A 23,812-nucleotide genomic window follows, 5' to 3' on the forward strand; every position below is an offset into this window, starting at 1 on the left:
TAAATAAAAAAAAATCAATCAGCTGATATCTATGATGAATTTATTTATATATTGTATACTAGCAGTAAAGAAAACTCAGATATGTCTTACTTATAAGTTATATTTCTTACGTCACTTCTTACATATAATAATAAAGATTATTGATATGATTTCCGATGAGACAATTATCCATTATAGTCTTAAAATGACGTAGTTTAAATAACTATAGGTTGCCAATGAGCTAAACTCACTGCAACATGCCGTTTAGTCATACTTGAAAACCCATAATATGACAAAATGTGAAGCAATTTAAACGAAAAAAAACCAACGTTCTGATTTCTAACAAAACAATAAACAAAAGAAAATATGACATGCTGAATAATCTAGAAATAGACACGTTAACCGTTACAGAGATCTTACGAGTGTGTACAGCGGAATAGTTTGTGTTGCTCTTATCTAATGTCATACTTTGTTTGTTTGTATTGTGAAATCCGTTTTTGTCGGTATTAATTTAAAATATTTGAGAGTTAAAAGCATTGCATACATGTAATAATTGAAGCTACCAGAAACGTTCTTCTTTAATTTGAAAAGCAATAGCTGACATGATAAACATATACTCGTTAGTGAAACAATATCAAACAGTCTTACATCTATAAGTTAAGTATGAAACAGTTGGTCGAACATTTAAACAAATATACATTATTATTCAAACAAAAAACCACTATCAACCGTTTTGCAAACCTTCTAATCTAAAGACCCATGCCCAATGACATGGCATTTTGTTATACGGTATATATGGAAGAGTTATATTGATTCCTCCTTGTGGCGGGGATGTCCACTCAAGTTGACCTTCTGTTCCGAGGAAATATACAAATGTCTGGTCTTGGACTGGAATTGGAGACTTGAGATATAAATATTTGTCTGGCCAATTTAGAGTTATAGCATAAACGGCTTTGTTGGTCTTAATTTGCTGTTCAGTATACCTGTTAATAATACAATGACGCTGTTAAATATACATGAAAAAGTATAACAATCATCGTCAGTTGGTCTCTATTGGATTGCTGCATCATTAGTAATCATAACACATGTCATTACTTTGATATGAAAAGGTGTTTTAAACGACAACTTCCTATATATGTTTCACTCAATGAATCATTTTGAAATAAGAGGGTTTATTGGTGACTGTGAATATTTAAGTGTCTTATATACAATTATACATCTTATGATGTTTCTTTCAGACATTGACTCTTGTATTGCCTAAATTATGCATTAGGCTCTAATGTACAAGTACTTAACAGAATAATGATCCTACATGTATCCTGAATACATTTATGTATATAACAGTTTTCAGGAAACTCCTAAACCGACATATCATGTATCCTTTTAATAAGAAGATGATTTCATTGGTAATGTAGAAATTCCTTTTCCCTAAATCTACAAATACATTGTTTTGATAGATAGTACTTACCAAACTCGAGGAGTGGAGGTATCATTTTGATGTTTCCATGGAAAGGATCCGTATATGGCCTCAGAGTTGACCTGCAGCCAACTACCCATTTGTTTCAATCTTTCTTGGAACAAAGGCTGTATAGTACCATCGTATGATGGAGCTACATTAATTAAGATATTGCCACCACAACTAAAACAATCAAAAGTGTAATCAATGCGAGCAAATAAATTTTTGTTTTGATTTACGTTGAAAAGAAATGATTTTTTTATTAAACTTTTTGATCTATACAACTGAGTTCCTTATTGAAAAATAGTCTGCAATGGACTTTGAACGAAAAGTTTGATATGTCATTTTAATAGGACATGCTATTGTGCAAATAAGAAACTTAGCCTTAAGACTTTATATCTTTTTAGTGGGATAATGAACATTGATGAAAACTTGAAAATTTACTTTAATATCAGCTGTTATGATAAGAACAACGTTTTATTCAAACCATACACACCTTATGGTTGAAACAATGGAAGCAATAAGTTCTTCTATAGTGAGGAATTCGTCTAACTTTGCATTCCTTCGAAATCCCCAAGACACTTTATCAATAGTCATGGCATTCTCCCACTTTTTTTTCTGAAGTTTTCCTATATTGAAACATTTAAATTCATACTTTTTTCATTGGTTTGCCTTCTTGATAATGGAAATACTAAATTTTGTTTTTATTAGTGTATTGCTTCAAAATATAAGTACTTGTCATTACGTTATTTGAAAGAATTCAACAAAATTTTTTCATTGATGTTTTTAATATAAAACACTGACAGAAAGACGTATCATAGTCATATGATGTTTTAGAATTGATCTTTGATTGGCTTATTGAAGTAAAAGAAAAAGCTACATTGACTTAAATTCCGTTAAATCAATTCAAATCATTTGATAAGTATATCTAACATTAGCTACAACAACAAAAATATTTAGATGTTTTTTTCTTTCGGTTCAATCATTAACAAATGTAGTGAAATAATAATTCTCTTGTAGCAGCCAGTTTGGTTGAATTTTGTCAAAATAAGATAACAAACATCGATGATGATTTTTTTCACTTGCAAGTGAATAATTAATCTCAATAATGCGTATTCATGTGACCTTCAGTGTAAACCCTTAACAGAGATGGATTATGCATGAATTAGACGTGTTCAGTTAATAAAAGGAAAAGAATGTCAACATTGAATGTGAAACAACGGTAAACCATTCGATCCACCACTCTGTTAACACTCAATCTTATAAAGATAAAAAGATGATAAACATGTATTTTTAACATATAATATAATATCAAACAATTGTTTACAAATCAATTTTACGAGTTTGCTATCTATCTATCTATATTTGTATTTAAATCGGGTAATATGACCATCAACAGTCTTTGGATGTCACTTCGATAGTTAATTAGATGGCGTCTAGACTAAAATACATATGAAATGCAACATATTATCAAATTGTGATCATTTAAAGAATTTGAGTAAAATCGATAAACATGAATTTGATAGATAATGGCCCTTTAAATGAAAACTTTTCTGAAAGATGAGGCATCTCCAGTATATTTTTCGACCTTTTTTGCTTGGTGATAAAAGTTTATATTGAATAAATTGTGTTTGTTTAATATACTCTGAGATGACTATTTCTTATTTTAGTATATACCTACAACATACTTGTACCATTAAAACGTTTAATCCCGCTGCAAATGTTTGCACCTGTCCTAAGTCAGGAATCTGATGTACAGTAGTTGTCGTTTGTTTATGTAATTTATACGTGTTTCTCGTTTTTCGTTTTTTATATAGACTAGACCGTTGGTTTTCCCGTTTGAATGGTTTTACACTAGTAATCTTGGGGCCCTTTATAGCTTGTTGTTCGGTGTGAGTCAAGACTCCGTGTTGAAGGCCGTATATTGACCTATAATGGTTTACTTTTATAAATTATTATTGGGATGGAGAGTTGTCTCATTGGCACTCACACCACATTTTCCTATATCTATTAATTATCAAACATGGTCGCTCACAATGTTGAACAACTTCATCTATTCCAAAGCTTTCTCTAGTAGCTTTTCTTCCAAAATGTGTTTAATTTAAGCTTGAGGACACATTGATTTGTGTCAACACGAGTTTTGTTACTAGTTTTTAAATATAGTACCTGGATTAAACCTATCTGAACAAGTGAGAAAACCTCCATGTTTACACATTGTATCAGTACCCCACCTGTCGTTAGTTACAATTTCATCTCTAACTGGACTTTAAAAGGGAAAAAAAGAAATTATTAGTTAATAGGTTTAAGTATAAGTGAAAAACATAGTTTTAGGAAAAACTAATATAGATAGTTATTATAACAAAATATAATCCGGCATTGGGATATATCGATATGTTAAATCGTTAGCATATAAGGTAACACTCAGAATGAGGACATGTCACACTATCCAGACACATTATTTTGACTGTAACTAGACTTTATTTTTACATTTTGACTGTAATGCAGGAATTTCTGTTGTTAAATTCGGTCGGGAAAGAAGACAGAAATAGATTTTCTCATGAGAAAGGAATAGAAAGAAAAAAAACAGCTAAATAATGTACATTAATTTTATATTTCAAAAACTAAAACATAACTTAATATATATTGCTATATAAGTATATTTTTTCTGCATCCTACCGATAGCGTTTATTTTGGCATTGCACAATGTCATGCGTGTCTCGTGTTGTTTATGGCGTCTTTACACTTAACCCGAAGGATGAGTTCTGAATGACATTTTAGTTTGAGAGAGTATGATTTATTTATTAGTTGTAATTGCCTTTGAACTAGCCCCCCCCCCCCCAACTGTGAATGCTCTTATTTCCGGGCGTTTTTTCTACTGTTTTTGTTATCATTGTTTTTGATCGTGTACAGTTCTGTTGAGCTAATTATAGGCCAGTTGCAACTGATTTTTATAGTTTGTTCTGTTATGCTGTATTACATCTGTATCAGGTCAGAGAAGGATTGAGAGCTCACAAATATTTAACCTACTCTTATTCTGGATATGTCTGTGACAAGTCAAGTCCATAGTATAGTAGTTGTAGTTCATGTCTGTCATATTTGTTTTCGTAAATAGTTTTATTTATTAATTAAGCCGTTAGTTTTCTCGTTTACATTGTGTCATATTTTCATGGGTTGAACTTAAAATTCTCCTGGAGAGAAAGCTGTTAATCAAACAAGTAGAAAATCGACGATTATATATCACTGTATGCTATGAATTGGACCAATACAAAAATTATACTGCTTTCGTTGTAAATGACAATACAGTCTTTCAAATAAGTTATTGGCCAAAACCATGATATTTCTTTATTGTAAAAATGAGTATCCTTTGTGTTGCTTCAATTACCTCTTAAAAGTGGCAACATCATGAAAATGCAAATATCATTTAAACAATTTGTGGTGTTTAAAACACTTATCTGTAATTATACATGTACCTGTAGTTATACAGCCAAGCCAAAAATTCTGTAGAATTCCAATATGAGGACGGCGCTGGACTTCCATCAGACCATATTAAATCAGGTTTGTAATTATTCACTAACTCATAAAGTTCAGGCATAGTTTTAGTCTAAAAATTGAGGAACTAAAAAGTAAAATTACAAAAATACTCCGAGGAAAATTCAAAAAGAAAAGTCCCTTATCAAATAGCAAAACAGTGCTCGTATGATGCTTTCCTGGGGACGAAGGTGTGCATCGTGTTTTTTGTTGATAAATTTCAATTCATTGCCAGTCGTGAATTCAAATACTAGTAAAGCAATTTGAACTGTGTGCGTCCGAAGAGCTTGTCTAGATTTACGATTATCGGGAACTCTGAAACCTAACCATTTGAAAGCCAGTTGGTAAAAAAATATATATATATATATATAGTGTCTAAAAATAGCAACAATCAACATTCAATCTATCTAGGTGTGGATCAGTTTGTAAATAAACTAATGCAGTTAGTAAATTAAATTATATAAGTGTCTAAGAATGTAACTTTAACACACTAATGAGTGTTATAAAATTAGTTGTTATATTTTATATATTATTCACGCAATATTTCGCTAAACAAATTAGCTTCATCGGGCGTGTGCATCTATCTAGGTGAAATCGGATGCATGACAAAAAAATATCTTTGTAGCTTGAGCTACACAAAATTCGTGTAAAAGTTTAACATATTGATTGATGGTCTATATAAAACATATTTTTGTCGTTTATTGTACATAACAATTTTTAAATCTTAACAAATAGTTGTTTTAGTTAAATAGAATGAAATTCATGATTTATTCCTTTGGTTTTGGGTAGAACTATTTTTCGTCCCTCTCATTAAGTCCATCAGGTTCAAGAGTACGTAGCTGATGCATCCAGAACCTTTCTCTCTGTTTTCTTTTTTGGTGTCCCAATTTTGGTTTACCTCAATTATTTGAAAGGTGATATTATCAAAAGTATGTCCTGTTCTTAAGAGGTGTCTCGTAATTGGACAGTTTCTTCCTTTAGTATAGAACGACCGGTGATTGTTAAGTTTGGTGTTGAATTTAGTTTCTGTTTCACCAACATACTGCAGCTTGCAAGTTCCGCAAGTAAGAATATAAGTACTATTTTCCGTTTTGCAATTAGATGTAACATAGATGTTGTATCGCTGCTTTGTTACTGTGCTGCTGAAAGAGTGGCCAGTGTTAGCGGCTTTACAGCACTTACAATTGCTTCTACCGGCTCGATAACTCTTAAACTTCAGGAGGCTTCGCCTCCGCTAATCCACTACCAGCAGGTTCTTTGGCCGGGACCCGCTTGGGCCTTCAGGCCCGCACCGAGGTTCGGGCGTACACGTAAAAATGACCTAGCTACGCCACTGACCGCATTGTTTGTAACACCAAAATTTAGAAGTTTCTTGTTTCTTTACTTTTAATGTCACAAGTATGTCTTTGAGATTTTTGGGTCTGCGATAGGCAATAATAGGAGGTGATGGAAAAATTTCTTTTAAGGAAGAGTCATTTTCGATAAGACGCCAGTGCTTTCGGATAGTAGATGAAATATTTGTCAAATCGGGATGGAAGGTTACAACAAACGGAATTCTATCTTCACGGGTCGTCTTATCTTTGTATTCCATGAGGCTAGTTCGATCTTTTTCTTGGGCTTTATCAAAAGCGTCTGTGATGTTTTTGGTTTTGTATCCTCTTGATTTCAGCTGTGTTTTTAGTTGTCCCAAACGATAGTTAGGTTTGGATTCCGAGGAGCAAATTCGCTTTAGTCTGATGGCTTGACTGTAAGGTCGAGCTAGCCTCATGGAATACAAAGATACATCAAAAGTAAAGAAACAAGAAACTTCTAAATTTGGGTGTTACAAACAATGCGGTAGAAGCAATTGTAAGTGCTGTAAAGCCGCTAACACTGGTCACTCTTTCAGCAGCACAGTAACAAAGCAGCGATACAACATCTATGTTACATCTAATTGCAAAACGGAAAATAGTATTTATATTCTTACTTGCGGAACTTGCAAGCTGCAGTATGTTGGTGAAACAGAAACTAAATTCAACATCAGACTTAACAATCACCGGTCGTTCTATACTAAAGGAAGAAACTGTCCAATTACGAGACACCTCTTAAGAACAGGACATACTTTTGATAATATCACCTTTCAAATAATTGAGGTAAACCAAAATTGGGACACCGAAAAAAGAAAACAGAGAGAAAGGTTCTGGATGCATCAGCTACGTACTCTTGAACCTGATGGACTTAATGAGAGGGACGAAAAACAGTTCTACCCAAAACCAAAGGAATAAATCATGAATTTCATTCTATTTAACTAAAACAACTATTTGTTAAGATTTAAAAATTGTTATGTACAATAAACGACAAAAATATGTTTTATATAGACCATCAATCAATATGTTAAACTTTTACACGAACTTTGTGTAGCTCAAGCTACAAAGATATTTTTTGTCATGCATAAGATTTCACCTAGATAGATGCACACGCCCGATGAAGCTAATTTGTTTAACGAAATATTGCGCGAATAATATATAAAATATAACAACTAATTTTATAACACTCATTAGTGTGTTAAAGTTACATTCTTAGACACTTATACGTCTAAACATCAACCCAACAATGTTAGATCTGTAATTTTTGTGTTCTTCCCTCGCCGGGATTCGAACTCATGCTACTGAGATATCGTGACAACAAATCGCCGGCACTGTAGCCGTCCCGCTAGACCACACGACCACCTGGGCTTCAAAATGAAGCTTTCGGTGGCCGTCTGTTACCTTTCCACGTCAGTTTTAATCTAGCGTTGTACTACAGTACATGATATATAAGGCATGGAGATGTTATTTTTACAGATCTGCTAAATTATCTATAGTAAAGGATTCTACAATTAATGTCAGATACAGTCACAGAAAATAATTATATTTATAAGTACGTCTGAGCCAGTGACAACTTTACAACAGATTTATCCATCGGATCACATATATATACGTATAGAAAGTTGAGGTGCAATATGGCCATATCATGAAGAATCAAATAGCTATACCGCGGTAGCTGATTCCTACGTTTTTTTAAAATAAATGACAGTTATTGTCTAGTATTTCAGTTGTAAACTTATGACTTGAACCGAGAGTAATACTGCACAAACAGTTACTTGCGCTTTTCTCTTTGCTATAGTCTGATGAGTGTCATACATTTGAAACAATTCCATTAAAACACTCAATGTTTTATCTATGTATATATATAATAGTAAAACCAAAATGTGATCGCAATCGAAATGAGATGAACATGAATATAAAAGGATAGTTTACTTACTGTGACAAATTCTTGCGTCGTAAAATTATTTGCTTTATCTTGCAGAAACAGTGGATTGAACCATTCAAACAAAGAATGGTAAAGTCCAACTCTGAGGTCTTTTTTACGTAGTGATGTAACAAGTTCTCCTAAAAAAGTATACGATACTTTTAAACATCAAAGCATAGAAATGTCTTACATTCACGCTTTGCGCGTCTGGTGTTTCAAATTTTAATCCTGGTACCTCACGGTGTATATTCAGAACGCTTTAATAACTATTTACACCACTGGGTCGATGCCACTGTTAGTGGACGTTTCGTCCCCGAGGGTCTCACCAGTCTAGGCAGTAGTCAGCACTTCGGTGTTGACATGAATATCAATTATATGGTAATTTTAATAAATTTCCTGTTGACAAAACTATAAATTTTCTCGAAAAACTAAGGATTTTCTTATCGCAGGAATAGATTACCTTAGCCGTATTTGGCACAACTTTTTTGGAATTTCGGGTCCTCTATATTTGCTCTTTAACTTTGTACTTGTTTGGCTTTATAACTATTTTTATCTGAGCCGTCTCTGATGATTCACAGACAAAACGTGCGTCTGGCGTATTAAATTATAACCCTGGTACCTTTGATAACTATTTGGCAATATGAACCAAAATTAAATTGGCATTAAAGGAACAAAGGGTGTTTGATTTTATTATTTCCTTAGATTTGTTTTTTCAAAAGATTCATTAAAAAGAGGTACTGTTATATATGTTTGTATCGTAAAGAATAGCAAATATGTATAGGAAGATGTGGCATGAGTGCCAATGAGACAACTCTCCGTCCAAATAACAATTTATAAAAGTAAACAATTATAGGTCAAGGTACGACCTTCAACACGGAGCCTTGGCTCATATCGAACAACAAGCTATAAAGGGCCCCAAAATTACAAATGTAAAACCATTCAAACAAAAAAACCAACGGTCCGGTTCTTTGTGTAAGATATTAAAAAAATTAAGTATAAAAACTTGACGCTTTTTGTTTCAGTCTTCCAAGCAAAAACAAGAAATCTATAAGTATGTGAATTAAATTATTAATATTTAAATAGATCTATTTTGTTTCGATATTTTAATTCCAAAAATGAAAGATAATGGTGTATACACAGTGGGTGTATAATGATATACAGTTTGTACTTCAATGAGAGTCATGTTCCATATTACCTGCGTCAAGGGTGTAAACTATTCTTGAGAATATTCAAATCAATTAATTTTACTTTAACGGCCAATAATTTTATGAACAGAAAAAAAAAATAAAAAAATTTGAAATAAAAAAAAACAATTGGTTATTTCTCGCTTATTTAAAATACTTTTGGTCATATGCAAGCTTTTTTTTGTAAATCTTAAACTAACGTACCTACGATATCCCTTTTTGGACCGACTGCCATAGAATTCCAATTAAAAGAGTGGTTAGAAGGCCACATTGTAAAACCTTCATGATGTTTAGTCGTAAATACCACATACCTGCATATACAAACACAAAATATTGTTTATAACTATACATCTTTATTACAAAAGTGTATATAAACTATAGGCATAATAACATGAAAGTATATTCCACAAATGGTCTTTATGTAGACACAATTCAGTAATGACCAACTAAAGTATAATGACGCAAGAATTATTCTCTTAATTTGTCTACAAACAAGAGTGCACACGCTGAAATGTCTCGCCTTCTTTACTAATCATTGATATTATGTTGATAGTCCTAAATATAAAGCTTAATTACAACTGCCACATAAACTTAACATTAACCAAAAAAACTCATCATTGACCAATGAACCATGAAAATGAGGTCAAGGTCAGATGAACCATGCCAGACAGGCATGTACAGCTAACCACTCTTCCATACAACAAATATAAAAAAAAAATCTGCGCGACTGACATACAGATCATAAATTCTTTCTATACACCAAATATAGTTGACCTAATGCATATAGTATTAGAAAAAAAGCAAAACTCAAAAACTTAACTTTGACCACTGAACCATGAAAATGAGATCAAGGTCAGATGAAATCTGCCAGTTGGACATGTTCACCTTACAGTCCTCCCATACACCGAATATTCAAGAGCTATTGCTTACACTATCTGAGTTAAGGACTTGACCACCACAATTTATGTAACACAACACATGGTTATTTGGAATAGCAGTTTATTAAAGCCCGTCTGGACCAGTGTCCATAACGGACGGTCTCCCTATACAGTCAAATGCATAAGTATATATACAAAATATAAACAGTGTAAAGGTTTCTATTAATTTGACCATTATAGTCTTAAATCAAAAGATAAAGGGATGAATATCTATTAAGTTGACTTTAATTGACATGTTTTGACCAACCTGGAAATTGATGTTTGAAGAATACACGTATGTCCAGTGTTTTAACTAATTGTTATTACTACATGTCACCACCTGGTCTGCATGTAAATATGTTATATGCAACGTAGCGGTCAATTGAACAACCTTTTACAAGGTCATGATTTTCTTAATAGATATTCCCCTGTATTTATTTTATTCAATTTAATAAACATTTTGAGAATATATAATCATAAATATTATTTTTTAAGCCCATCATATTGTCACATTTAACCTTGTTCACTAATCCATAAAATGAGGTCGAGGTCAAATGAAAACTGTCTGACGGGCATGAGGCCCGCAAGGTACGCACATACCAAATATAGTTATCTTTTACCGGTACTTATAATCAGAGAATTTAACATTACAAAAAATCTTAACTTTTTTCAAGTAGTCACTGAACCATGAAAATGAGGCCAAGGACATTGGACATGCGACTGACGGAAACTTTGTAACATGAGGCATCCATATACAAAGTATGAAGTATCCAGGTCTTCCAACTTCTAAAATATAAAGCTTTTAAGAACTTAGCTAACGCCGCCGTAGCCGCCGCCGCCACCGCCACCGACGGATCACTATCCCTATGTCGAGCTTTCTGCGACAAAAGTCGCAGGCTCGACAAAAACTGGTCACCATTGATCATATAAAATCTTACCTAAGACACAAATCAATTTTACATTTAAAGTTATTTTCCTTCCGCCTTTATTGATACGCGATACCATTCAAATGTTTATTTAAGTTTAGTTAGTTTCAGAAGGTTATTCGATTTTTAAACACACACACATATATGCAGTCCAAATATGGAAGAAACATCAATAATTTATGATTTTACAAGTTGCTAGTAACAACCATAGATAAATAAGCGGTAGCAATTGTTGCAAACGTATTTTTTCGAGGGGTCTTCACTCAAAGACATTACTAGTATATTGTCTTTAAAGGAGTGAAATATTTTTTTACATGCAAATCAAATATGTCAAAGATGGACCCAATTCGCAAAATAACGAATAGCGAGTGATTGTAACAGTTTTTCCATATGAAAACAGAAGTTTCACATCTTCCGGCTTGATAAAGTTGTGTATCTACTTACTCGGCACCGGAGGATTTAAAGAGTGATGCCCATTCATCCGTATCTAAAAACTCAGCTGTTAACATAGGGGCAAAGTCTGGGTATGTGAAACCTGGTCTGTAGTTTTTCTTCATGAATTCTACATATTTTGGGATCTTCTTTTCCTTCCAGAAACACCAAAACCATTCGTCATACACACTAGGAACAGAGTAGACACCCCAAACAACAAAAATTCCTATTTTAGCACTGTCATACCAAACTGGTAAAGGCCTTTTGTCTAAAGCTTCCCAGTTTGGAGGATAGAGTTTATCGCCTTTGTTCCATTGTTTTACGATGTTAAATTCCTCCACTATATGCTGGTCTTGACTGGTTAGTTCAACTGTGTATGGACATAACAATATCAATATCCATGGTAGAATATTAAAGTCTTTAATGTTCGGCATTTTCAAATAATAGTATATTCCACACTATTCTTACCTTTACATGTTTGTTATTACAAAATATCGATATAAATAAAAGGGAAATAACTGAAATACACCCAAGCTTCACTATGATACTAAACATAACTCAGGTATATCTTGTCAAGGTAGAGAATAAAACTATTCATCCGTAAACGATATTTAACTTTAAAATACACTAGAACACACCCGCGAAATCGCGGGCATTCAGAGCGGAGTTAAAAGTATGTAAAGTGTTGTTAGAAGTTTTATACCCCCTCCTTCATTTCCAAAATTCCCAATTTTTGGTTTTCTATCAATTTCAATATGAACATACATTTAGTATGTTATGAACATTTAAGTAAGGAGCCTGTAGTTCAGTGGTTGTCGTTTGTTTGTGTGTTACATATTTGTTTTTCGTTCCTTTTTTTGTACATAAATAAGGCCGCTAGTTTTCTCGTTTGAATTTTTTTACATCGACATTTCGGGGCCTTTTAAAGCTGAGTATGCGGTATGGGCTTTCCTCGTTGTTGAAGGCCGTACGGTGACCTATAGTCGTAAATTTCTGTGCCATTTTTGTCTCTTGTGGAGAGTTGTCTCAACATGGCAATCATACCACATCTTTTTTTTTTGTTCTCAATGAATTTTGTAAAATATTTAATGAATGGAGAATTTCAGAAAAGGTATCAAAAGTTCACATGAATAATTTTAGCGCTTATCTGTATATTACTATATAAATAAAGTGTATTTACTTTCAATTCTTAGTTTAGTAATCGATCCATGGTGGTCAATTGACATAGTATACAGACCCTCTCCATTTAATAAACTCTGAACAGAATTAAAATACACTTTATTCGTACTATTTGTTTGTTCAAAGTATACAGAAAAACGCAAACCGGAAGTATAATCTGACTTAAAATTTCGTCCAATGACGGGACAATATCCGGATGCCTTTTTTCTCGTTTTTCTCCCAAAATAACTCAATCTGGATAATCATATGAATGGATGACAAATGCGACTATGCACTGTACATATAGGACACAGAGTCGTGTTGATTAATTTATTGTGGAAAGAAGAGAAGCGACACCAAAAATGAGGTCTTCTCGTTTAATAGTATAGATTTTATATTTAGATGTGTGCGAAGAAATTACCTTTCTATAGTTAGTTCGTTCGTAAGTTAGTTTGATCAAAAGATGTTTTAAAAGTTACATTTTGAACGATGTTCCTTTTGACTGATGAAGAAACACTATTCATAAATTTTAGTGCATAATTTCGCGAGTTGAGATGATTATTTAAGCAGCTTACATCCCAGCTCCTTTGTTCTACAAGGGATGATCTGAGCCGGATCACCCCAGCTTGGGTTTCTTCGTTTTGCATGCAAATCCACAATAAAACTTTAAATTATTTATACCAAAAACTATCAAAATTTATGTAGAAACAAGAATGTGTCCCAAGTACACGGATGCTCCACCCGCACTTTCATTTTCTATGTTCAGTGGACCGTGGAAATGGAATAAAATCTCTAAATTGGCATTACTATTAGAAATATCATATCATAGGGAACATGTTTACTAAGTTTCAAGTTGACCTCAACTTCATCAAAAACTACCTCTTCAAAAAAACTTTAATCTAAAGCGGGACATGCGCACGAACGAACGGACGAACGAACGGACGGACGCACAGACCAGAAAACATAATGGGTCATAAAAATCCAGTGTCTATACTGGTATTCGAACTCAAGACCTTTAGCACATAGACCAACGAATAATAACCCAACACCAGAGATACAAACTCTCTGTTCATTTAACATATTTAAACATTGTGTCCGGGCTCATGAAGGGTATATACTAAATAGTAATATATAAAGTATATTATAATGATTGTGTGGCGTTCTAAACTATTTTTTATGAAGAGTGAATATTTTTATGCCCCACCTACGATAGTAGAGGGCATTATGTTTTCTGGTCTGTGCGTCCGTTCGTTCGTTCGTCCGTCTGTCCTTGCGTCCGTTCGTGCCGCTTCAGGTTAAAGTTTTTGGTCAAGGTAGTTTTTGATGAAGTTGAAGTCCAATCAACTTGAAACTCAGTACACATGTGCCCTATGATATGCTCTTTCTAATTGTAATGCCAAATTAGTGCTTTAACCCCAATTTCACAGTTCACTGAACATAGTAAATGATATTGCAAATTTCAGCTTAAAGTTTTTGGTCAAGGTCGTTTTTGATGAAGTTGAAGTCCAATCAACTTGAAACTTAGTATACATGTTCCCTGTGATATGATCTTTCTAATCTAAATACCAAATTAGAGTTTTTACCCCAAGTTCACGGTCCATTAAACACAGAAAATGATAGGGCGAGTGGGGCATCCGTGTACTATGGACACATTCTTGTTTTTATCTATTCTAGAACGGTTGGGATGTAAAATAATTAAAAAAAAAGTTAAGTACGTTTTAGAAACTTGAATGGCTATATAACAAGTGTACAATAACTTCCTTGTTAAAGAAAATATTTTGTATTATTTGTTCTTTGTTTAATTAAGTTGAGATATTTATAAGAAATACAATCATTTGCTACCATTATTTTCAAGGATAATTTAACCCATAATAAAATGAAGTATTTACGTTTGCAACCATGCTCATGCAATTTTATACCATCTTTTCCAATTTCTCAGAGAAAATATAAAACTAACAGTAATGGATCATCCCCTTCTGTCATTGCAGCTGACGATTGGGTGAACTCTTGGTCGACCTGCTGTCATAAAATTTAAGAAATCTCATAAAGATTGTTGATTAACTTTACGCACTGTAATAAACTATGCGGGTAATGCTGTTATCTTTCAAGAAGTTAAACTAAGCAGTCAAAATGTTTATCACAGATAAAAAGACCTTATTGTTTTTCTTCTGTTTTTTTTTCTTCCTGCATTTTTTTGACATGGCCTCTCCCCGTTTCTCTTGGAGTTATCAAGACCAAATATGGACCATCGGTAGATCTCATCACGAAGTATTTCCAGATGAGGCTGTGTAGGATTTCATCATCCCCTTTAGAAGTTATTTCCCTTTTATTGGTTTTTTTCGACATGCCCCCCCCCCTCGTTGTTTTTAAAGATATCATGACCTTATTTGGACAATAGTTAGATCTCATCATGATGTGTTACCATATGAGGCTGCTAAGGATTTCATCATTCTCTATGAGAGTTATGTCCCCTTGAAGCAATTTCTTTTGCATTTTTCTTAAAAAGTATTCCAGATAGAATCGATTTGAAAACGGCAACATGTACAAGACCAGATGGCAATGTTAATAAACATATACAATCATTTTGTTGTTAACCCTTATAAGGAGTTATTTCCCTTGAAAAAATATACACAATTTTTGAAAAATTGTTTCTCGAGAACCGGAAGTCGTAAAGACTTGGAACCTACACCAATAATCTTAAGTTCATGTGACCTTCAATTTGCACCCAAGGTTAAAGGTCACAGAGTGCAAAAAAAAAAAATTACGCTGCAATTTCAAGCTTGCATATTAAGAAAACGATAAGAGTTTGCTGCATACTTACAGCGTATATAATATTCCTCTCGACGAGCTCTACATTTTATACACTGAGCTCAAAAGTGTCCGACTGTCTGTTCAAAAGTTACGATGGAATGATTCTTAAAAGTATAAAATTGTGTGTATATCTTTTTAATGGTAACAGATATCAACTTACTATAAACTGCAAAAATGATCAGTAGTTTAAGACCTTCAATTTAGGGTCAATGTCATGTTATGATGAAATTTAACCTTGACCTTCAAAGTGTATTATGACCTTGACCTTGTGACATTTTAAAGGTCAAGTGGTCCTTAATTGAATGGTGGTAGTCTCATATTTCTACGACTTCCGGTTCTCAAGTTTTGTATTGCATCATATATTTGATGATTCATTTTGACCTTGATGAACCTTGGAATTGTCCCAAATTTTTTTCTACATTGTTGTTCTTCAACTTTAAATTATTTATCATTTAACAGATTTGAGATATCTATTGTCGTTTAAGAGATAATGCAGTTTCAAGTATTGCGAGCGGAGGCATGTATTTATGAATCAACAACAGGTTACCACTTAAAATGTTTAAGAAATTGAAGAGGTTAACATAGTTATATGTTTGACCAAATACCAAAAACATTTCATGGAAAAAAACCACCAAAAAATCAATTTGAAATTTTCATGTTTTGCATTGACTTTGTAAGTTGCATAAGTTCTATTTATATAATTGATATTGCATCATTTTTGGCACTTTGTCAAATGGTGTCGTCTGATATATCAAATTGAAGGTCTTAATAAACTCTACTTAAAAATGAAAATTTTAAACCCCTTTTTGATCCCAGGGGTAAGGGTGGGGTCATTTAGTGCAAAAAATTCAAACTTCTCAGATGGCTAGGTTGTTGCATATCAAATGAAAGTCCGTAAAGCGTACATTCAAATATCAAGTTGACGTCCTCAAAAAATGGGTTGGGTGGGGTATTGAGTGCAAAAAATAAATTTTCTTTTAAGATAGGGTTGTTGTATATCAAATGAAAGGTCATAATGTGTACATTTGAAATGTCAAGTTCCTGACCTAAAAAAAATAAGTTGGATGGGGTTATTAAGTGCAAAAATCAAAATTTCTAGAACATGGCGTTGTCGCATATCAAATGTAAGATCATCAAGTCTATGTTACATATATCATACTTCCGATCTCGAAAATGTAGGCGGATGAGGTCATTAAGTGTAAAAAGTGAAAAGTTTCAGAAGGTATGCTTGTCGTATATCAAACGAAAGATCGTACAAAGTACATTACGAAAACATCACTTTTACAGGAAAGAACTTTCAATTGTTTTACAAACAATTGAGATTGATATTTTTTGTTTTTCTTTTTTTTAGTAGTTAGACTTTGTTTCTTTAGAATTTTTTATCACTGGCTTGGATGGGGGATATTGTTACAAGGAAGGCTTTGGGTAACAATATTGTGGCGAATGTAACGCCATCTTTGATGGGATGGGTCGATAAGGTTTTGTCACTATAACCATACATGTTGTTTATGAATATGATTTATTGATTTCATTATACATGTTTTTCATTGTGTTGCTTCTACGGGGCGCCGAATGGGACTCTTGTGGTTTTGTACAAAATTCAATTCTGTCATAACAAAATCATTTTTGTCTTACAAAACTATGTGATACAGACTTGTTTTATGAGAACTTCAATTTTGTGATGACAAAATTCAGGTTTGTCATGACAAAATTCATTTTTGTAGACAAAATTCATTTTTGTCATGACAAAAGTCAATTTCCTCAAAAAGGTATGCAAATATAAACTTATTTGCATACAAAATTGACTTTTGTTATCTAATATGGAAATTAAAACACAAAAGTCAATTGTGTGAGACAAAATTCAATTTTGTGAGAAAAACTTGACTTTTGTGAGACAAAATTGACTTTTGTGAGACAAAGTAATTGACTTTTGTGAGACAAAATTGACTTTTGTGAGACAAATTTGACTTTTGTGAGACAAAATTGACTTTTGTGAGACAAAATTCAATTTTGTCTCACAAAAGTCAATTTTGTATGCAAATTTGTTTAGTTTGGATTCTGTGAACTAATTTGCATACAAAGTCGACTTTTGTGAGACAAAATTGACTTTCGTAAGACAAAATTGACTTTTGTGAGACAAAATTGACAATTGTGAGACAACATTGACTTTTGTGAGACAAAATTTGTAGTACGCTACACATTTTGTTAAACTGAACTCATTTTTGTTGAACAAAACTCACTTTTGTCCGTACAAAATTGAATTTTGAGTACAAAATCACAAGAGTCCCATTCGGCGCCCCGTAGCTTCTTCGTCATTTTAATTTTTAATAATAAATGACAGTTTTCAATTCTTAAATATTTGTTTGTTTGTCATTCTTTCATCCCATGGCCATCAAACAGAGCAAGCCTGTGTTGAAAAAAAATGATCTATAGTCTGTTAAAATGTGTTATGCTATATATTATATGTACTTGTTTGTTCTTAATAACATTAACGGTGCCAATTTTCCTGCATCAGATGCGCATTTCGACAATACATGTCTCTTCAGTGATGCTCGTGGCCAAAATATTTGATATCCAAAGCTTATATAAAAGATGAAGAGCTATTATCCAACAGCAACTTGCAACTTAATCATGATCGTTATATGTCATTACCCTTTGTGGGCCCTTGATTGGTTTATAGAGTGATGTTATGTTATGTTATATCACGTGTTCGAAATTTTGTGTGAGAGCAGTTAAACCGCGAAGCTAGTGATAGGACAACTACAGTATAAAGTAAGTAATGTGGCTTATTTATAATACCCTTCCTTTTTTCAAGCGGGTGGTATATATTTCTAATCCCTTAATTAATAAAAAAACACATCTATTTCTATTTTCTCTATCTGACATGTCCTGTCGTATGACTTTGTATTTTGCCACGTATATGGTGTCTGTACATCTTTGATACTGACTTTCTTTGATAAAGGGGACTCGGTGGCCGCGTGGTCTAAGTAGTTCATCTATTGTATCACTAGCATGTCAACACTCAGGTGTTCAATTCGAACCCCGCCGGCATGGTAGGTGCGTTTGACGCCAATCTTTATTTACAAGGATTGTCAGTTTTCCTGCCGAAGGTTGATGGTTCTAACCGAGAACTCCAGCTTTCTCCACCAATAAAAACTGACCGCCACGATTTATATAGAATAATGGAATTTTTGTTTTTGATACTGACTTTATAAGGCAAGAATATCAAGCGAGCCCGCTAGGGCGAGCTGATGAAGTCAGTATCAAAACATAAAATGCCATTATTCTTTTTATCGGCAACTTGTCATAACTGTAGTTTTTTTGTTGAGAATATGAAGTAAAATGAACTAACTAGTAAAATTGAGAATGGAAATGGGGAATGTGCCAAAGAGACAACAACCCGACCATAGAGCAGACAACAACACTATTGTGCTACTTTTACGCGTACAAAACGTTGGGATAGTCGTTCGGTTGTATGAATGACGTAGCGTGCATTTCATTGATAAATAGACGCGGATGGATTTGAGCACGCGACGTCGCTGCACTTATACATGACGTCATTGCCTAATATTTTCGTGTATCAAGTCCTGTCCATGATCTTGAAAATATTAGGCAGTAAGATCAAAGGGAAAATGTAAAAATTGCCGATAAAGCACAATAGTGCTGAAAGTGGCGTTTTAAAACCAACAAATAATCAATCAATCAATCCTCTGAGCAAAAATTTATTTAAAGAATATCACAGTTTTTTTTTGTAAAATTAGAAAATCCAACTGCATTCGTTATCAGTTAATATTCTTGCAAAATTAACGGACTTTTGCTAATTTTTAATAGCTCAAGACATGACTGTTTCCCAACATATATGCTTTTCAACGCTTTTGACTACATAAACGTGTAAACTAGTTCAGTTTCCATAAGAATGCAAGTGTTTTAAGTGGATCAGTCTGTTTATTTAGAAAAGAAAATTGTATTTGTTCTGTTTGTCTATGTTAGGTCCAGTCAGTTAATATAAATTGACAGACGTGAATACATGTGATGTATTTTTAGGAGTCCATATATAAGTAAACAGAAGAACAGAAACAATATTAAACATTAATCATGGAAGTCCAAAGAAGTCGTAAGATATGTTTGCATGGTAGATTTAAAATACAATTTATTTCAAAATTTGAAGCCTGGTAAAAGTAATATATAAATTGAAAGTAGATCAAACATTTACAAATCTTTATTAACCAACTAAGTACATTATTGCCAAAAATGACTGGTTATTAAAAATAACATATTTTCTGTAATGGCCCTGTTTTTCTGTAATGGCCCTGTTTTTTTCTGTAATGGCCCTGTTTTTTTGTAATGGCCCTGTTTTTCTGTAATGGCCCTGTTTTTTTCTGTAATGGCCCTGTTTTTCTGTAATGGCCCTGTATTAATGCCCGGTTTGTCTGTATAAAGCACAGTTAGGGTTTTTAATAAAGTTAATAAAATTAAGTTGTAAAGAGTATAATACTTTTTTGTATTTTATTTAATTTAGTAACCAGCAACCAACATTAAAGAACCATATATAGGGATCACTGTTCCTCCTGTTTTTCAACACATAACTTCTGTCAACTTAATATCTTGAATATTTGGTATATTAACACATACACTTTTATTCAGTTGGTTAATAAATGTATTAAGAAATGGGTGTTTTTATAATGGCTCTGTTATATGTCCTTGGTCAGTAATAATGGCCTCGGATGTCTGTAGTGGCCCTCGGCGTTGCCTCGGGCCATTACAGACTTCCTCGACCATTATAACAGACCTTGGACATATAACAGGGCCATTATAAAAACACCCATTCATTAATACTATAATAAATGCCGGTTTTCAAAAAGTTCCTTCAATTCCCTCTAGATTTTATTGAAAGATGTTTAATTGTCGTTTCAAAGTATTTCAATTTGCGAAGAAGTTACAATGTATAACACTTTACATTGGTTTCATTTTTTTTTTTTTTTTGCTTTCAAATACATAAATTGCTGAAAAAGTTTTACGTTTTTGTTTGTACCTGCATAAATTGATAAACACGTTTTCAAGGTTTTTAAAATTCAAATTATCTGTTCTTTAGAGTTTTTATAGTAAGATGCATTAAAATTGCATCATTCAAATAAATGCACCGTCTGAAATGCATATATTAATTTTTTTACATTTTCAGCAAAATATTATAAAATCAAGTAAATAAATAAATGGGGTTTGCCACATCTCTAGAGTAGCAACTCTCAAATACTTTTTTTATTTAACAAAAATACCTGTATGACTATTTCAATAGTTTATTTTACAATGTTATGTAAAATACTGTATGTTGTATCAATTATATATATGTTATGTGTATATGCCCCCCTGGGGACCTAATTTGGAAAATAAAATTTATCTTATCTTATCTTATCTTATCTTATCTTATCTATAATAAGTCATTTTGAAAACAACTTCTCAAACTGTTACGCTTCGCATGTTATGTTTGGTAGAGACATGCATACTTAACATTATATATAATAAATCAATATGTATTATGTTAAATTTAAAATGTAGTATTTTGTAGTCTTGACTACTCTGTCATTGTGAACAATGTATATGTAATGTCCTCATGTTACACAAACCTTGTGTCTGAGTGTAAATAAAGAATCTGAATCTGAAATTAAAGTCAAACTTAAAGACCCAACAGCCTATTTAATTCTACCAGAGATTTTTTCTTAAAATTTTGTGTCAAGGTATTTCCTGATTTTAGGAACAAAATATGATGAAACAAATTGGGAGTCACCGAATTCGTGTTGTCACTATCTATAGCAACCTCAAATTCGAGTATTCCCCAATATGAACATTTTTTGGTTGTTATTTAAAACTTCAAATAACCCATTAATATCGAACCTACAACCATATTTCTTTTTCTCACATTAAACTATAATTTAATTTTGAATGTAACGCGTCTTCTGATTGGCTGTCGTTATTTTGTTATCAGCCCATAGACATAATTAAGTCATGTGACCGTGACGTCATCAACGTTTTTTCATGGTTTTATACGGTTTAAAATGGAATTTATAATAAATTATAAGAAATGACTAATATTTTTTTCTGTCTAGTCAAAATAACACAAAAAAATGTGGTGCACACTGTGAAATAACCCGCCACGCGCGTTATTCAGTGTGCACCAATTTTTTTTTATGTTATTTCTTCATAGACAGAAAAAATATTACAGTCATTCCTTAAAAAGATTTGAATCTATCAATTCAAGATTCTAGAGTTTCATTAAACAAAAGATTAGAATCTATCAACTAAAGATTCTAGAACAATGGCGGATCCAGAGGGGGCGTAGAGGGCGTACCCCCCTTTTTGCTTGGACTTTTTTTTGTAAAAATTATTAATCATTAATTCGTGAAATTTGCCATTTCCCGTGTATTTTGTTTTTATGCGACATGTCTTAACTTATAACGATAATTATTGCTCGTAATACTGTAATATATTATTGGTTATGTCAACGTCATGTGATTCGCTAGTGCGTCAAAAAAAAAAACCGTCATTCAGTCATTTTGAAATTCAGATTACAGTAACACTTGCTTATGATGAAGGTGACATGCATGACACCTTCAAAGCAACAAAGGATTGAGCAAGAACGTACTGAGTGACTTCTATTTCATAATTCCACCAAACAGAAAGTAATACTCTATTACACTCTCGTGAAAGTTCCATAGCAATGTTATATAGCTACGAAAACATGTTTAATCCCAAAGGCCACAGCCTATAGATAACAAAGCTGAATAATGATCCCCAGTCAGTAAGCTGTAGATAGATTTTATGTCTTTTAAAAGTATGGACTGTTTGATTTGAGGGGCAATGATCTGAGAAGTTTGAGAGAAAAAATCTTACCCTGATTTTTGTCAATCAAAAATTCTGGTCGTCTGTATCTGGATTGAAAACATTAATTTTGTCCACTTATTTGCTATTAGAAACAAAAATTTCAAACATAATAGCATAAAATGAACATGATGAATAATAAACGGGTGTTATTTTTTGTTGCCGGGGTTTGCATGTAAATCCCATATCTGACCGGAATATTTGTTTCGCCGAACTGATATATTGAATACTTTTTTCAAGGCCCGATTGCAACCTGCCTGCTTGGTGTGGCCATTATGTCTCCATTTGTCGACTGTCATTCATAAATTCGTTGTCCTTTCAGACTCATTCGTAGACTTTGGTTAATTTGGAACCCTCACTTCCCTTGTTGGCTGAAACATTTCAACCAAACATTTGGACAAAAATTTTTTGTTTGTTTCTTATCTCGTGTCGGTCTATTGTAAATTTCATCGATAGCCCGGCGTCTATCTTGTTTTCAACAAATAATTGTGAGGTTTTACTAAATAAACAAACGAGAAATTTCCATGTCCATTTTTTACTGCCAACTCCCACATTTATTATATTAGTACATAGCATTTGATCTATCCAAACGTTTTATAATGGGAAAATACGGCATCAAAAATGTCCGACACTTACACTTTACAGCATTGAACTATAAAATATGCATGCCCAACTTCAGGAACCGTGTAAAAAGTTCATTGTACACTTATTTTATGTTTTTTAGCCTAAAAATGGGTTGGGTGGGGTATTGAGTGCAAAAAATAAATTTTCTTTTAAGATAGGGTTGTTGTATATCAAATGAAAGGTCATAATGTGTACATTTGAAATGTCAAGTTCCTGACCTAAAAAAAAATAAGTTGGATGGGGTTATTAAGTGCAAAAATCAAAATTTCTAGAACATGGCGTTGTCGCATATCAAATGTAAGATCATCAAGTCTATGTTACATATATCATACTTCCGATCTCGAAAATGTAGGCGGATGAGGTCATTAAGTGTAAAAAGTGAAAAGTTTCAGAAGGTATGCTTGTCGTATATCAAACGAAAGATCGTACAAAGTACATTACGAAAACATCACTTTTACAGGAAAGAACTTTCAATTGTTTTACAAACAATTGAGATACTAGTTTTTGATATTTTTTGTTTTTCTTTTTTTTAGTAGTTAGACTTTGTTTCTTTAGAATTTTTTATCACTGGCTTGGATGGGGGATATTGTTACAAGGAAGGCTTTGGGTAACAATATTGTGGCGAATGTAACGCCATCTTTGATGGGATAGGTC

At 32.9% G+C, this 23,812-nt stretch overlaps 1 protein-coding gene across 1 annotated transcript; it reads right to left on the reverse strand.

Annotated features, from left to right (window-relative positions):
- Window positions 1–538: 538 nt before the first annotated feature.
- Window positions 539–12,222, reverse strand: LOC143048512 (plasma alpha-L-fucosidase-like). The gene is made up of 8 exons (XM_076222213.1): window positions 11,705–12,222; window positions 9,622–9,728; window positions 8,246–8,373; window positions 4,906–5,036; window positions 3,602–3,699; window positions 1,932–2,064; window positions 1,448–1,618; window positions 539–962 (listed from the first exon to the last, which is right to left on the reverse strand). Exons 1-8 carry the CDS (start codon window positions 12,124–12,126, stop codon window positions 704–706), a joined length of 1,449 nt encoding a protein of 482 aa, XP_076078328.1. The 5' UTR covers window positions 12,127–12,222; the 3' UTR covers window positions 539–703.
- Window positions 12,223–23,812: the final 11,590 nt, after the last annotated feature.

This window comes from Mytilus galloprovincialis, chromosome 1 (genome assembly GCF_965363235.1).
Source record: "Mytilus galloprovincialis chromosome 1, xbMytGall1.hap1.1, whole genome shotgun sequence".
In the NCBI taxonomy this organism is placed as follows: domain Eukaryota; kingdom Metazoa; phylum Mollusca; class Bivalvia; order Mytilida; family Mytilidae; genus Mytilus; species Mytilus galloprovincialis.

Bases quoted from the DNA above. Each gene is read 5' to 3' on its own strand.
- LOC143048512 (XM_076222213.1), bottom strand. From the start codon at position 12,126: ATGCCGAACATTAAAGACTTTAATATTCTACCATGGATATTGATATTG. The intron at 9,729-11,704 runs GTAAGTAGATAC...TTGTATATGCAG, and splicing joins TTTAAATCCTCCGGTGCCGA to GTATGTGGTATTTACGACTA. The intron at 8,374-9,621 runs GTACGTTAGTTT...ATACTTTTTTAG, and splicing joins TCCAAAAAGGGATATCGTAG to GAGAACTTGTTACATCACTA.